At 53.0% G+C, this 15,993-nt stretch overlaps 1 protein-coding gene across 6 annotated transcripts in view; it reads left to right on the plus strand.

The window, feature by feature from the left end:
• PGAP2 (post-GPI attachment to proteins 2) overlaps positions 1–15,993 on the plus strand; it is a 33,068-nt gene that overhangs the window by 5,128 nt on the left and 11,947 nt on the right. For 2 of the 6 annotated variants that reach the window (XM_061201339.1, XM_061201340.1), the window contains exons 2-6: positions 1,959–1,979; positions 4,924–5,098; positions 13,138–13,390; positions 13,537–13,643; positions 14,258–14,366. In XM_061201339.1, coding sequence (XP_061057322.1) covers positions 4,934–5,098; positions 13,138–13,390; positions 13,537–13,643; positions 14,258–14,366 — 634 coding nt within the window. In that variant the 5' untranslated portion in view covers positions 1,959–1,979; positions 4,924–4,933. Of the gene's footprint in view, positions 1–1,958; positions 1,980–4,923; positions 5,099–13,137; positions 13,391–13,536; positions 13,644–14,257; positions 14,367–14,579; positions 14,983–15,993 lie in introns of those variants that run through there. The other 4 variants (XM_061201342.1, XM_061201343.1, XM_061201341.1 and 1 more) reach the window with 4 other exon arrangements.

The raw sequence follows: 15,993 nt of genomic DNA on the forward strand, positions 1-15,993 counted from the left end.
AGGCACAGGCCTCTCTGGGGTATGTCCAGGCATCAGGCAAACCAACCAGGAGGGAGGAGACACTGAAAGGCTTCAATAGCAGCAGCAGCTACTTGGACAATGGACAAATGCCAGTTCAGCAAACACTGAGAGCGTCCTGAATAAGGTCGAGCCTAGATGCTTAGATGCTTGTTCAATTTTATTATCTGTAAAATGGCTTTCATCAAACCTACCTCATCAGATTATTAAGAGGATCAAATAAAAGAATGCATATATAGTCCCTGGCATGTAGTAAGAGCTCATCTTTTTCTTCCACTTTTCCTCATATAAATCAAGTAGGTGATAAGTCTTTCAAACTGACAGTGGAGGAAACAGATTCAGAGAGGGTCAGTGACAGCTGAGGTCAGACAGTTCAGAAAAGGCTCAATCAGGACAAATTCAGACTGTTGCTGACACATCTAGTTGTCATCAACCTGGCACACTGCTCTATTACCTCATCTAATTCTCACAACAACACTATAATGTGGATATTCCTAAAACCATTTTACAGATGAGGAAACAGACTCAGGACTGTATGGTGGGGAAGTGCCCAAATCACCAGAGAATTAAAGGCCAGTTAGAGCACCTCAAGTTTCAGGCACTGGGGCGTAGTCTAGAGGCAGGGAGAAGAGACCCAGCCTCAGGGAATGGTACTTAGAGCCAAAGGAACAGACGAGGGGTTAAGACCGGCAACAAGGGCCAGGAGCAGGCATGTGTGGGTTGGAGTTAGACAAAGCATCGCGTGAAGCCCCAAGGAAGAAAACCTAAATCCAGTTATCAAAACTAAATGGGAGTGGTTCTTTCAGTAACGTTTTACTAACTGTTCATTTGCCCTGGGACTTTAAAAGCCGGGGTGGGGTGAGGTGGTGTGGCAGAATTCAAGTCAAGAAAACTATTGTTTTACAGTAAGACACCTTGCCTGTAGACTTGGACCCCCAGGAGTGAGCAAGATATCTCTGGGTCCCCCACCATTGCCCAACCTAGGGCCTGTCACAGAGGGGGCCTAGGCTGAGTAAATGAACAAGAGTGGATGCATGCAAAAGGGCTCTGGCAAGTTAATCAAATTTGGACCTTTGTTTCCGGGAATTAACAGTATGTAGTGATTAAGGGAATGACCTCAGGTGCCAGACTCCTGGTTTCTGGTTTCTGACACTTACTAGCTGTGTGAGTAGGTAACTTATCTTCTCTGTTTTCCATTGGTGAAATGGAGATATTAATTGTATCTACCTCATAGGGCTTTTATCAGGATTAAATGGTATAACATAAAAAAGTAGAAAAGTGCCTGGGACACTGGGGGTGCTCAAAATGTGCTAATTATTACTGTGGGGATTTAAATGGGAAAAATGTGATGGTAACGGTGTCTAGGTCAGATGTCCTGCTGCAGGTGCTCTGACAATCCCACATTGTAACTGTAGGAGGGATTACTGGTCCCTTCATTCTTTTTCCCCGTTGAGGTAGGATGGTCTTTACAAAGGTAGCCAAGAGTCCCCCTCAGATTCCTTTAGGGGGTCAGTCAGGGTGGGGAAGGAACCCTGCCTGGGGGCTGGTTTCTGGGGGTCAGCCCTCTCATGGTGAAGAGAGACCAGGACTGGGGTGGGGTTGGGGGGCAGGAGATCCGCTCTCTGCGTTTCGACAGGCGGGACAGGGCGCCCTCTCCTGATAAAAGGTGGGAATAGCTGTAGCCCAGAGTTTCTTGGGTGGGCCCCACGGGATCTCGCTCCCTGTGAGGCGCTCTTCCCTTTGCTGAAATGCCCCGATTGGGCTCTGGGGTGCAAAGTTTGGGGAAGGGGTGCCGAGGCTGGGGCCAAACTGGTTTAATGTTTCAGAAGTGCGAAACTGGATAATTTCGTCTAGATTGGGGTGGGAGGTGAGTAGAGACTGGGGTCAGGAAATGAGAGAATTCGAGGTCCTGTTGAATTAATTTTATGTTCTTTCAACAGGTGATGGAACGCAGCCGAGAGGTAAGTGACAAGGTGGCTGATCCAACGTGTCAGACCCAGGTGTCCAGTGCTCTTCCGGCTGCCCCCATGCAGCCGGAATTAGTGGGGCAGACCAGTGCTGGATCGGCATGGCATGAGGGGACGCCAGATTAAGGGGGACAGCCCGGGGTCCCGGGCCGCAGAAGCCGAGAGGGGCCAGCAGAGGATCTGGGTGCTGTTTCCTCCCCAAGTTCCGCCCCAAGCGCGCCGGCCCCGCCCCCGCCGTTCCCGCTCCGACCCGCCCCCCACCGCTCGCCCCCCGGGCCCGGCCTGGGCTTCCCCCGGGTGCTCCCTGCTCCCGGCCTGCGCCGGCGCGGCCTCCTCGCCGCCAATGCCTGGGTGAGTATGGAGATGGGTGTGCTGGACTGCCGGGCAGCCCCACTTGGGGGAGCTCGGCCACGGTCTGGCCTCCGCAGGGCCCGGCCCCAGGCTGTGGGGATCCTGGTGTCTGTCCAGGAACTGCTGCTGTGCCCGCTGGGGTAGCTGACCCCTTTCCCCTTTGCTCCCTGACAGGGGCCCGATGTTCCAGAGTGAGCTCTCCCTTCTTCACCCCGCAGGCACTCCTGGTCCAGATTCTTCCTTAGGTGCCCCAGGAGAGAGATGCGGGGGACTTTGCAACCCTTTAGATTAGTTTCAAATCCCAACTCTGCCAGCTATTAGCCTGTGACCTTGAGCAAATGTTAACCTCCCTGAGCCTCACTTGCCTCTTCTGTAAAATGGAAATATACAGGCTATAGCGCCTACCTCATAGAGTTGTAGTGAGGATTAAAAGAAACAATGTATATCTAGTGCTAAGCAGGGTGCCTAGTACTCAGAAGGCACCCAGTAAGTGTGGATTTGAACTGGAGGCTGAGAAGATCTTTAAGGATCTTTGGAAATAAGGTAGGGATACTCCTAAGAAAGCAGTTTTCAGTTAAGTGGTACCTGTGTGGAAGTTAGAGTTGACTGGGGCTGGACAGCTGCCCTTCAGATAGTGAGTTCCCTGTCCTGAAGCCTGGGAGAGTAGAATAACCTAGTTGGTATGGCCTTATTAGTCATCCAAACCACATGATCCCCATGTTGTACAACTGTGAAAACAGGCCCAGAGTGGTTAGGTGACTTGCCCAAGGTCACACAGCTAAAAGGGAGGTTAGGCATACCTCCAACAAGTGGAACAGACTGTTCCTCAAACCTTCTTATCAACCCCTGCCTTGGGCACTGCCTAGTCATTCCCTGAGGATCTGGTCTTTGGTTTGGGGGTCCCAGTGATTCCTGAGGGATCCAGAGCAGCTGGCTTCAGGAAGGGATGTTGGAAGGGGGGACTAGTACCATTACAACCACAGAATCTGGGTTTGGGCTGGGTGGGGAAGGTCTTTGGGGATGATCCAAGGACTGTAGGAATGTGTTTGATTTGGGAGGGCCACCAGAGCCATTTCCACTGCTCCTGGGAAACCCCCGGCCCACAGAAGGAGAAAGGAGGTTGAGCAGTTGGGGCAGGCTGCCTGATGGAGCCTGGCAGAGAGGTGGGTGGAGGAAGATGGATGAGAGGCGTATCCACCTGGCTTGTTCCGGATGCCATGAGGCCAGCCTCCTGGAGGTCAGGGTTCTTCCTGAGGGCGGGACTAGGAGAGAGTCCTGAGGGCGGGGCCAGGAAGAGCTAGGACTTGATCTCCAGGCAAAGTCCTGGAGTCCAGAAGAGCAGGTTCTTTATGTATCCGGAGCCAGCCCTAGTTTGGCAACTAGAAGCCTAAATTCTGAGGATGGCTTTCCCTCAGGTTCAGCATATGGCTTTGAGGAAAGACCTTCCTCTCTCTGTGTTGTGGTTCCTCTGTCTTTAATGTGGGAACAGGGCTGACTGACTCATCTATATAAGATTTGGTTTTTTAGGTTTTTTTCTCCTATGGACAGGTACCCCTTCACTTTTACCTCCTAACCTGACCTAACCTGACCTAACCTGACCTCTCTGCCCAGAGCTCTGGCCCAGAGAGCAAAGGGTCAAGGAAGGCCAGAGCTGCAGTTTGTGACACTGTGAGCCCCACATCTCCCCACTGCTGGCTCTTCCTTCTATTTGCTTTGTGACCCTGAGCAGGGTCCTGCCCCTCTCTTGGCCTCAACTTCCCCTTCTATACACTGAGGGGGTCCGGGCTAGGATTGCTGGTATATACTTGGCTAGTGGTATAGTGCATGACCCTAGATATCCTCATCTGAGTGGGTGAGTGGGGTGGGGAGGAGCCCAGTCCTCAGGAGCCCTTACCTAGTCTCCAGAGGGGAGCGGATAGGCCCCTGGGCACTGGGAAGCCTCCAGAAGCTGACCAGGCAGCTCTCTCTAGCAAACAGCAAGCCCAGGCTAGCACCAGGCCTGATTCTGCAAAGCCTTTCACCCTCAGAACACGTGAGGCAGCGGGTGGGGACAGGCAGGGGGTTGAGGTTCTGCTGGCTTCCATGGAGTCCTTGCTGCTGTGGACTGCGGTGGTAGTCCAGTAGCACCCTGGGCCGGTGGGTGAAGCAGTGAGAGCTGATAGGAGGCCCTGAAACATGGAGGTTCCAAGGTCTGAGGGAGGAGATGGGCCATTCTGTTCACTGGGAGGTTTTAGGATTGGTTCCTGAAACAAGAGAGACTAGTTCAACCAGCTCCTGTAGTACTAGGCCTGTCAAGCCAGGCATAGGGATGAGGAGAAGTTTTCCCAATCTATTCAGGCTTCATCTTAGCACAGATTTGGTTCATTGTCTTTCCTCTGAAATTGAGGGTGAATGTTCTCATGGGATTCTGAGTCCATCTTCCTCATCCAGGGCAGTAGCTGTCCAAGTTTAGGGGCTAGGTGGCTTCCTTCTCAGACTCTCTACCCCATAGCGTAGCTAAGCTGAGGACTGAGCACAAGGGCTAGCTTCACCACTGAGTCCCAGCCTCACTACCTTGGGCCCTGACAGCACGCCACTCCATCCCCAGGTCTGACAAGATGTACCAGGTCCCACTGCCGCTGGACCGGGATGGGACCCTGGTCCGGCTCCGCTTCACCCTGGTGGCCCTGGTCACGGTCTGCTGTCCACTTGTCGCCTTCCTCTTCTGCGTCCTCTGGTCCCTGCTCTTCCACTTCAAGGAGACTACGGCCACACACTGTGGGGTAGGGCTTGTGGGGGGGGGCACTGATACCTCATATTCAGGCCCAATCAGATCTATTTTGGATCCTGATTCTATTGTAACAGGATTAGCCATCAAACATACTGGGCTGCTGGGGGGATGCCTGCAAATTGAGGTCCCAAGGACTAGTCTCCCTCCACCTTCCACGGAGGTCGTTGGGGGCCAGGGTCCCTGAAGTTGGGCAGCCCCAGAACCCCGAACCCAATCCTTACTTCATAGAGGGGCAGATTCAGCAGCCCCAGGGTTTTCTGGGGGACAGAGAAAAAAACTGGGCTAGAGGGCATTTGGGGCTTTTTAGTGTGGCACTGTGGGCTGTGCCTGTCTCTACGGGAATGTGATTATGTATATGTGCATGTGTTAACTGTGAGGGACACGACTATAATGGCTTTGAGTGGGGTATGTGTGTGAGAGAGACTATATCTGTGTCTGTCTGGTTGGGGACCTGATTATGTGTGTGTACATGTGTTTTCTGGGGTAGGTCCCATGACCTCTGAGGTTCCACAGGTGGCCATACACCCTCTTGGACAGGGATATAGGGTGCTGGGCCAGGAAGAAAGTTGTGAGAGTTCTTTCTCTGTATGTTATGGGTGTAAATGGGGTGAGACCTGTGTGGACCTTTGTTATCCTCATAGTTCATCCACTGACTCTGTATATTACCTGAAATTCAGAGACTGAGCCTCAGTTTCCCCATGTCTATCAGGGTTGCTAATTCCTGTCCTCCTCCTTCTCAGGGTTAGTGTAGAGCTCCAGGTGGAGGAAATAGGAACGCGGTTTGGGAAATGTGAAGGGGGAGGAGCAGAAGGAGGAAGAGGAAAAGGAGATTGTCAAGTTGGAAGACAGGGCAGGAGAGGAAGTTAGCCAAGGGTCTCTAGGTGGGAAAGAGGCAGAGCCTGGACATGGACCCTTGAACTAGCCTCACAGAGAGCTCAGAAGGCCCCCAATCAGCTGAGCTTCCACCTTCCTATAAAGAGCATTTTCTTGAGAAAAAAGGGGTACAACCAGGAGTGGGATCTGGCTAGCAGGGATTGGGGCCCACCTCTTTTGTTCATATGACTTCAAGTTTTCCCTCTTCTTGATTTGTCAGTGGATAGATGTGGGCCTTGAGTTGTGGGCATCCAGCCTGGTGAGACTCAGGGCTGGGAGCTATCAGAAAGAACAGGACTGGAAGAAAAGGGGGTGACCAGGTGATCTGAGGGGGAAGATCAGAAAGGATCCATCCAACAGCCTCTCCTGACCTAGTTCTCACCTTAGATAATGCATCAAATGTTCTATTACCCTGGCCAACTCCTCTTCATCCTGCAAAACCCTTCTCATGTGTCTCCTCCTCCAAAAAGCTTTCTGCAGGCTCCACGGGGCAAGCTTAATCACTCCCTCCTCTGGGTGCCCATAGTTCCAGGTGTTCTCTCTGATATAGTTCTATCACATTATATTTGTGTCTCTCTTCCCTACTAGGCTGGGAGCTCCTTGAAGATGGGCACTGCATCTGAATCAGAAAGTATTTGTTGAGGGACTTCCCTGGTGGTCCAGTGGTTAAGACTTTGTGCTTCCACTGCAGGGGGCACGGGTTCGATCCCTGGTCGAGGAACTAAGATCCCGCATGCCACGCAGCGCGGCCAGGAAAAAAAAAGTTTTTGTTGAATAAATGGATAGGACCCCCCCCCCGACACACACACACACACACACACACACACACACACACACACACACACATATTAGCTCAATGCCCTGGGAAAAGGAAGGCATGATATAATGCAGTCATAGTCCATACAGAGAATTATAATATTTGTGTGGCATATGGAGTTAGACGGAGTAGGCTGTTTGCTCTGGTCCTCGTGGCTGGCTCCAAATGATAATGGGATCAGTAACCTCAGCATACTTATAACCCATTCTCAACATACTAGATAGGGAGCTAAGGCATAGGTAGCTGCTGGAGGGGTACCTGGCCTCTCTGGGGCAAGACTAGGCCTAGTGACCCCAGGGGTATTTTGTCACTACTCCCTGGGACTACTGTGATGGATACACCTGGGAATTTTCACGTATACTCTGAATTTCTCACCCAGAGTATCCCAGGAATGGCCAACTGAGGAATGAAAGAAGTAGCCTTAGTCTATAATTACCAATAGATGACATTGCCTCTGCTTGCACATCCCCAGTGATGGGGAGCTTCTTTCCTTCCCAGGCAGCTGATTCCGAGGAGACTTAGTAACTAACAGTTAGAAGGCTCTTTTTTATAGTGAGCATACACCCTCTTTCTGGTGAATCTCTGTCCTGGCTTTGGCTCTGCTTTGGGACCCTTGGAGCTACTTTTTCCACCTGGCTTCCAGCCAGCCCTGCGGAGATGGGAGGGCAGTAATGGCAGGGGAGGAGGGTCCCCTGAGTTTACTCTTCTCAGGTAGCATAGCTCCAGTTCCTTCAGGCAATCCTTACAAGACATGTGCCCCTGGACTTGGCCCAGTTGATCACTGTTCTCTCCTAGGCCCTGATCTGGGCATAGGACTTCATATGGCCTTGGAAGTACAGCCCAAATCAGGACTGTTCTATTCCTATTACTGGCTGTTAGACCTCTGTTAATGCAGCCTGAGCTGCCACTAGCTGTTTCTGCACAGGTACAGGCTGGACACTGATACCTCATGTTCAGGCCTGTCTAGATCTCTTTTGGACCGCGAATCTATTGTTTAAGATTAGCTAGCTCTCTGATGGGGCCCAACAAACATATTCAGTCCTGCTCCAACAGAAAGGGGCTAAATCCTATTCTGCTTTCTCCCTTTCCCTTCCCAGAAACCTGCCTACATGCCTGGAGCCAACCCTCAGAAAGGTCCCCACCCCCGTGTCTGGCAAAGGGATCTGCTGTGGGCCAACCTTGGCCACTATCATTCTTACCTTTGCAGAGTGTTCTGGGATTTATGACATGGCCTTGTTGGTCGTGGCAAGGCTGTGTGCCCGGGGAAGGCGTGGAGACCCGGGCTCTGTGGGCGGGAGGCAGGCCCTCGGGAACCGGGGGTGGCACCCTCCAGTCTTAGAGCAGTCTCAGTCTGGCTAGAGCCCTCAACCCAAGCCCCGGATCCTTCAGCACCCAGTGTGAGTGTTGCTTAGCGCGCCTACCCCCACCCTGATTCCCTGATGCTGAGCTGGACTAGTAGACTAGGGTTCCCTTAATGGAGGGAGGTCAGAGTCCCCAGGGGAGATTTGGTCCTAGGCCTTTTAATACAAATCTGCCCTCCAGAAGGAAGCCCAGCGTGAAGGGTCATGGTGGTCGGCGCAGTGGGGGTGGGGGAGGGAGTTCTCTGCCCAGAGGGAGAGGGAGCAGAAGAAGCCCAGCCGCCTCAGTCTGGGTCTGTCCTTCCTGGGTCTGGCCCAGCACAGGAGACTCAACCTGAGCGGAGAAGGTTCCTATGACCCTCAGTTCCCGAAAATCTTGGATCGGGTGACATGGTCTTCTCAGAGAGGAAGGAGATAGAGGTCTGGGCCTCCGGAGGGAACTCTGGTATCTCGGGGTTAGGGTGCTGCTGGCCTGAGGCTTGGATCATTCTGAGCCTGGGGGTGGGATGGCTGGTAGCCTGTGGTCCCATTGAAATAGGTTATGGGGCCCTCCCACTGTTCCTAGTTGAACTTGGGTGAAGAGCAGGAATGTGGTCAGACAGGGTCAGTGGGAGGGCTTGGGCCAGTCTGAGCCAAGGTCCTTTATCTAGGTTACTTGGCCTGAAGAAAACCTTGACTTGGAGCCTTAAGCTATCAAGTGGCAAGAGGCCTTAGTCCTAATGTTTGATCCTAGCATAGTTCTGGGCCTTGGTCTTCCCTTCTGTGGAATGGGAATAATAACCCTTCCACCTCTGACCCTTCTCCTGAGTGGGTATGAGGGTCATGGGAATGAGGTGGGCCATCAGAGCTCCCATGTCCAGGCCACTGGGAGCCTCTATTCTCCATACTCTTCAAGAGGTGAACGTATAGGACCAGTGTGCCAAGGGGATTCCTGTGAGCTGACCCTGTCTCTCTGCTGTTCCTGCCCCATCTCCCTCTGTACCTCCTCTTCTGCACTGCTTTCCTTTTTCCTTTATGCCCTTCCTACTCTTTATACTCTGGCTCTTCCCTATACTCTGAAAAGCCAGCTCTGGAAAAGGCCCCACCTTCCTAGGCCCAGGTAACCCCACCAGGCCCCAAGTTGTGTCCCTTGCCCTGCCTGGGCACCACTCCCTACAGGATGTTCTCTGCGGCCTCCCAGCCCTTGGACCCCGATGGGACCGTGTTCCGGCTCCGCTTCACGGCCATGGTCTGGTGGGTCATCACTTTCCCCGTGTTTGGCTTCTTCTTCTGCATCATCTGGTCCCTGGTGTTCCACTTTGAGTACACAGTGGCCACTGACTGTGGGGTGAGTGCCAGGCTCCCCAGCACCTGGGTCCGGGCCAGGTCAGGAGATGGTGATAAGGGTGGAGTCAGACAGTAGGAGAGAAGGCGGAGGGACAGAGAGAGGGGAGAGGGATAAAAGGATGGTGGGGGGAAAGTCAGAGGTGGGGGGAATCTGGGGAGAGAGACTCAGGGAAAGTAGAGTCACAGTCCTCCAAGAGTAGAAGAGGATTGTAGCGGGTACAGGGGAGCAGAGGGGGCCTGGGGGAAGGGAAGAGAGTGGGAATAGGCAGGAGAGATTGCGAGAGGGAGAAGGGGGCTGAAGAAAGACCAGACTGGAAAGGAAGCCAGGACTGAGGAGGTAAGATGAGGCCGGGAGCCAGGAGAAGTAACAGGTGGCTTTAGCCCAGACTAGGGGCCTGACCTGAGAAGACGCCCAGCCCTGTCCTGGCTTCTTCTAGCTTTGTTTCTCCTCTGGCAGTCTCAGGCCCCACAACCTATATCCACTCAGAGCTTTGCCAGCTAGAAACCTAGAAGGAGTTCCTGCCTCCAAGAGCAGTCCATCAAGCCTTTCTTGAGGGCCCAGGGGTGGAGGTTGTGTGTCAGCGGCATGGAATTGAACATGGACTTGCCCTTAGCATCTTATTCCTCCAAGAGACAGACCTAGGCACAGACAGTCACAGCACTGTGAGATGAGATCCCTTCTGTGATAAAAGGGAGCACAGGGATGCTGGGCCCAGGAGAAGCACTTAAACCGGCTTGGATGTTGGAGACTTCCTTCCTGGAGGCGGGGGAATTGTTGCTGTGGGGTGAAGAAGGACCTTTGTGAGTGCTAGGCGGACAACTTTTGATTTTATCCAGAGGGCAATGGGGAGCTTTGGAAAGATTTTAAGCAGGGAAGGGACACGATCAGATTTGAGCTTTAGAAGACCATTCTGGCTCCTGAGTGGAGAACAGATTCAAGGGCAGGGGGCAAGAGTAGGGAGACCAGTGAGGAAGCTAGTGCAATAGCTCATGGTACAGGGGATTCCAGAGCTAAGATGGGGGACTATGAGGTTAGAGAAGAGGGGATGGAGTCCAGAGAAGAGTAGCAAGTAGGATTGACAGGAATGGGAGTTTTTGTCCAGTTGGTGGGGAGGGGGAGGGGTGGTAAGGTATAAAGAAAAGTCATCCATAATTTCAGGGGACTTTTATCTGAGGCCAGAGGAATGAACCTCTAATGGTGAAACATGAGGTTCTATGATAAGGACGTTTTTGGACCCTCTCCCTTTATACCATGTGAATTTCTGATCTACTGCCCTGCCATAGATCCACTGAGCCATATCTTCCAGGCCAAAGGGTTTCTATTCTTGGAGAAAGAGCTTATGTTTGCATTTCTCAGTACCCTTAGCTCTGGGCTTTTGGGGAGGTGTGCGGTGAGCTGTGTACCTGGGCTCTGATAGCTCATGTTGCTTGTTGTTGGCATAGTTGGTGAGTGGGGAACTTGTGTACTCGGAATGGCGGGGGAATATATGAGTATCTATACCTGATTAAGCGTGTGTGTGTGTGTGTGTGTGTGTGTGTGTGTGTGTGTGTGTGTGTGTGTGTGATGAGGGAGGCAATCCCTGCTCTTAGAATCCTGCCCCCACCCTTAATTTGAGAGGAGTTTGTGAGGATGGGACGAGCAGCCACAGGGCTCTAATCCTCATCCTCCTGAGGCATCCCCCTAAATCCGTGCCATCTCTACCCTTTACCTCTTTCCCAGCATCAGTCAGGGCTCTAGGCCCTTGAATACTCTGGGCTCTCCCAGCCAAGCCTTAGATGTTGGTACTGTTCCCCTTAAAGTAGCTGAGATTGGGGCAGGAGTTTTCAGAATGAATATTCTAGGAAGTGGAGGCAACACTCCCACTAACCCTACTCAGGGGACCTACCCAGAGAGGCAGAAAAGTCAAGTAAGGAGGCTTGGAGGTCTCAGAAGTGTCCAGTCAAGATATGATTCCCACCTTTCACTCATAAATCGGCCTTCCCATGTTCAGTAGCCACATAGATCACAGCCAATTTACAGGCTTTTCAGGAAAGTCTGCCTTCTGAAAGCCATCGCTTGTACTCACTGTGTGCCAGACACTGCAGATGCCTTGCATACATTATATTTAGTATTTACCATCCCCTGCAAGGTAGGTGATGTCATCCCTATTTTGCCAATGAGGAAATCAAAACTCAGAGAGGTGAAGTGACTTGCTCAAGGTCAGCCAGCTAATAAAGGCAGAGCTGGGATGTAGACCCAGGTTTGTGTGGCTCCAAAGCCTCCATGTTGCCCTTCACTGATTACTCAGAGTGAATATCTGAGCCTGGTCTCAAGCTATGGTATCTCAAGCCATGGCCTCGATAGCATCACCCTCTCTCTGAGAGCTCTGCACTTAGCTTCCTCTGACAGTGCTGAGGGGAATCCATCTCCGTTTCTGTGAAGGCTCGTGAAGGCCCTGGCTGGTCCTGTCCCAGGCCCACCCCTGCCCTGTGAGCTGCCTCCAACATTGCCTGCCTTCCCAGCCACTCTGGAGACCCATTCAGCATCCCCACTGGGAGAAAGGAAGGGGTCTTCCAGAACTCCATCTCTGAAGACTTGTCCTGCCATAGTCACAGCAGGGTCATTCCCTCTCTGGGTTTCTGGGCTCTGGCACTGCTCTGGCTCCTGTTGAAGGTCTGAAAAAGTCCACGGAAAGTGTGGGCAACAGACTGGTAGCTTCCGCAGTCATGGAATCTTTTAGAAATGCAGATTCTCAGATTCCAGACCCTCTGCATTCCCACACAATTCCAGGTGACTCGTATGCATATTAAAGTTTGAGACATACTGCTCTAGGCCCCCGAGTCTAAGAGATCCTCTTCCTATTCCTGGCCTTCCTGTGCCCATCGAAACTACTGTTCATCCATCCCCCATTCTCTCACCCTCCAAAATAAGCAACACACCAGTCCTTGCAGCTGTGTGATATTATCTCCTCCTTCCTCAGCTTTAAAGAATGACACTCCAGTTCCTTAAGGAGTGAGGGAATTCCAGCCTTTGAGGAAGACGGATGAGAGAGATGCATAAGAACAGGGTCATTTTCTTAGACTACCCCAGGTTAGGAGCACCCGTTTTCTTAAACATGACCAGAGTGAAGGTATCTTCTGGCCCAGCTCCCCTAGGATCTCACAGCACCCTCTACTACCTTGGTACCCCTGACCAGAAGAAAAAGTGAAGCTGGGAGCAGTCAGGAACAGCTTAGCTGGGCGGTGAATCCAGCGCTGTACCGAGGAAGCTCAGATGCTCTGTGACTCGTTTCTGTCCTCGGGACTGAATCTGGGTTGCTGGGCTCATGGACCCTCCCACAGGACCTTATCCAGGTCACAGCCCTGTGCTGTGGGCTCAGAGAGCATCTGAACCTGCCTATAGCTTTCCCAGCCACCTGGAGGGAGACGGAGGCGGTCCCACTCTGCCCCAGCACAAACCCCAGGCTGGCTAGGGAATGAGAACCAGGCATACTGGGGGCCCAGGGCCTGGAAGGGGAGGTCTCCCTGGAGAGCTCTGGGGCTCTGAAGGAGGACATCCTGGAGGGAGGGGACTGGAGCAGAGCCTTCTGAGTGTCAAGGTGATTACACAGAGAGAAAGATCTCAGGGTGGGTGGGGCCGGCAGGGGGCCGGTGCCCAGATGGTTCACAACTCTCTAGGTGCCCAATTACCTGCCGTCAGTGAGCTCGGCCATTGGCGGAGAGGTGCCCCAGCGCTACGTATGGCGCTTCTGCATTGGCCTACACTCAGCACCCCGCTTCTTGGTGGCCTTCGCCTACTGGAACCACTACCTCAGCTGCGCCTCCCCGTGTCCCGGCTACCGCCAGCTTTGCCGCCTCAATTTCGGCCTCAACATCGTGGAGAACCTTGCGCTGCTAGTGCTCACCTATGTCTCCTCTTCCGAGGACTTCAGTGGGTGCCCAGACAAGGGAAGGAGGAGCGGGGAAGGGTTCCGGGAGGGGATGTCCCTGCCCCCCACCCCCGCCCCCTGACCTTATGGCGCAGGGCTTTGGGTGCTCCCTGCGGTGCATGCTCCCAACCCTCCTCTCTCCCTCCAGCCATCCATGAAAATGCTTTCATTGTGTTCATCGCCTCATCCCTCAGTCACATGCTCCTCACCTGCATTCTCTGGCGGCTGACCAAGAAGCACACAGTAAGTCAAGAGGTACGGTCTACGCCTAGTGGGGCTCCAGGTGGCCCAGAGGAAAATCAAGGACACTCGTCCTCAGGATGCGGGTAATGGTGAGGTGGGAAATGGAATTTTTTTGCGAACTGGGGCCGGGGCTGGGCTTGGGGACAAGTGGAGGGTGATTGATCAGAATCTGGGGCTGTGTTTGGGTAGCATGGGAAAATGGAGACTAGAAGAGGTGGTGCCTCCAAGTGGGAGTAGAATGAGGGGCAGCACCCAGGCTGCAGCAGGAACACTGCGTCAGGGGTCTGTGGTCTGTAATAACTCAGGTGCCTCCCCCCGGCCCTGCCCCCCGCCCCCCATACTTTTCTTTTCCCCACAGCATCTGGAGGTGTTGGGTTGGTGGGTAACTCCAAGTAACTTTCATACTCTGTCCCCCTGAAATGGGAGGGACAGGGACCCCACTGTGCCTTGGCCTCATTACACCAAATGCAGGGGTATGAAATGCCCATCATTCCTGCTGCCCCTGCCTCTGCCCCCTTCCACGACCAAAGGAGGTAAGACTCAGCTCTTAGGAGTTGGGGCCAAGAGGGGAGGCTGTCCGCACATATCTAACAAACTGCAGAGTGATCAGACAGCCCATCCCCTAGGATCGCAAGTCGTACAACTGGAAACAGCGGCTCTTCATCATCAACTTCGTCTCCTTCTTCACGGCGCTGGCTGCGTACTTTCGGCACAACATGTATTGTGAGGCTGGAGGTGAGGCCAGGCGAGGATCCGTAGGTGGTCACAGTGGCTATGGGACAGTTGTGATGTTTTCTGTAATGTGCAATATGGCAGTGGCAGTGGTCTTGGGGACTGCCTGCCATTGTGTTCTTTGCGTAGTGATGCAGTGGTGGTGATCTATCAAGAGGCCCCTGGAAGGTAGTGAAGGAGGCTTATCACGCCCTGTTCCTTGTGTCCTTACCACAGTATACACCATTTTTGCCATCCTGGAGTATACTGTTGTCCTAACCAACATGGCGTTCCACATGACGGCCTGGTGGGACTTCGGGAACAAGGAGCTGCTCATTACCGCCCAGCCTGAGGAAAAACGGTTCTAAACCCTTCTCTCCTGCTGGGGAGGGGGCCCACTGCCCAGAAACTAGGAACAAGATACCACTCTGGCCTTCCCTCACCCCCTGCGTCCTCTCTGAGCCCTACTGAAGCTGGGTTAGAGGGGAAGAAGGGACGAAGGGCACAGGACAAGGCTTTACCCAGCCCTACTGGCTTCTCCTTTCCCCCACCCCACGTGAAGGCACAGGCTCCTTCAAGCAGCACCACCCGTACCTGAGAAGCCCCAAGAAGCTGAGCTGGCAGGAGAGCTCCACCATCTGGTGCTAAAAAAAGTCCTGAGGTTCATAACCACCATCTGCTTCTTGGCCTTTACATAGCCACCTCTCGCTGAGGTCAGGGACCACTGAGCAGTGGCTGCTACCAGAAAACCACAGCCATTTCTCCCCATGGGGTCATTCACTTGACTCATGTGTCTAATGATCTACTCTGCACATTTAGGCCTGTGACCACAGTCCCCTGCTGAGTTTGCCCAGGTGTCCCAGTCCTGACTTCACCTCTGATTTGGTGTGTGACCTTCCCTATCTGAGCCTCCTTGTGTCCGTGTGGATGATGGGGGTGAGGGGTGGGAGGCTATATGATTTCCGAGGGCTCTGCCAGTCTGTGCTTCTCCCTGTGGAGGTGGTGTTCTGTACCCAAAGGATACAGAAAAAGTACTGGCACAGCATGTATTTCCTTTCCCTTCTGGAATCTCTGGTTTAGACTCTTCCTCCTTGGCAAAAGGTGCCAGGTAGAGGGGACAGAGGCACAGATTCCTACCCCAAAACGGGCTCTCTGGTGTCCCCCGCATCCTCCCTACTGCCTCAGGCCCTGTGCTCTTTTGATTGTACATCTTATTTCAAAGGAAAATAAATTTTTTTTTTTTTTTGCGAACAGTCTGGACTAGGCTTGCTTGTTCGGGGCCTTGTCTCTTTAATGGAACTGAGGGGAGGGACAGGCTCCAGGATGGAGGGAATAAGTCCATGGTAGGGTATGATTCCATGTGGCATTCCCCCCCACCCCCTTAGGCCTGGAGTCTCCTAAGGCTGGTCCAAGCCTTGACATTAGACACATGACGAGCAGGAGTGACTGAGTTATCCCTGTAATGACTCCAGGTCTGGAAGCTGGGCTACCTGGGAGAGTCTTGGGTTGAGGCGATGGCCTGAGTTCCAGCCCCAACTCTGTCAGAAAAGATTTGTCCCCTTGAGGGTATAAGGGGACAGCTCTCAGATGCATGACTGTGAGAGCACCTACCTGCAGGCTGATGGCTCTCAACCTCTCCCTTTCTGAGTCC

Source organism: Eubalaena glacialis, chromosome 10, assembly GCF_028564815.1.
Source record: "Eubalaena glacialis isolate mEubGla1 chromosome 10, mEubGla1.1.hap2.+ XY, whole genome shotgun sequence".
NCBI lineage: Eukaryota > Metazoa > Chordata > Mammalia > Artiodactyla > Balaenidae > Eubalaena > Eubalaena glacialis.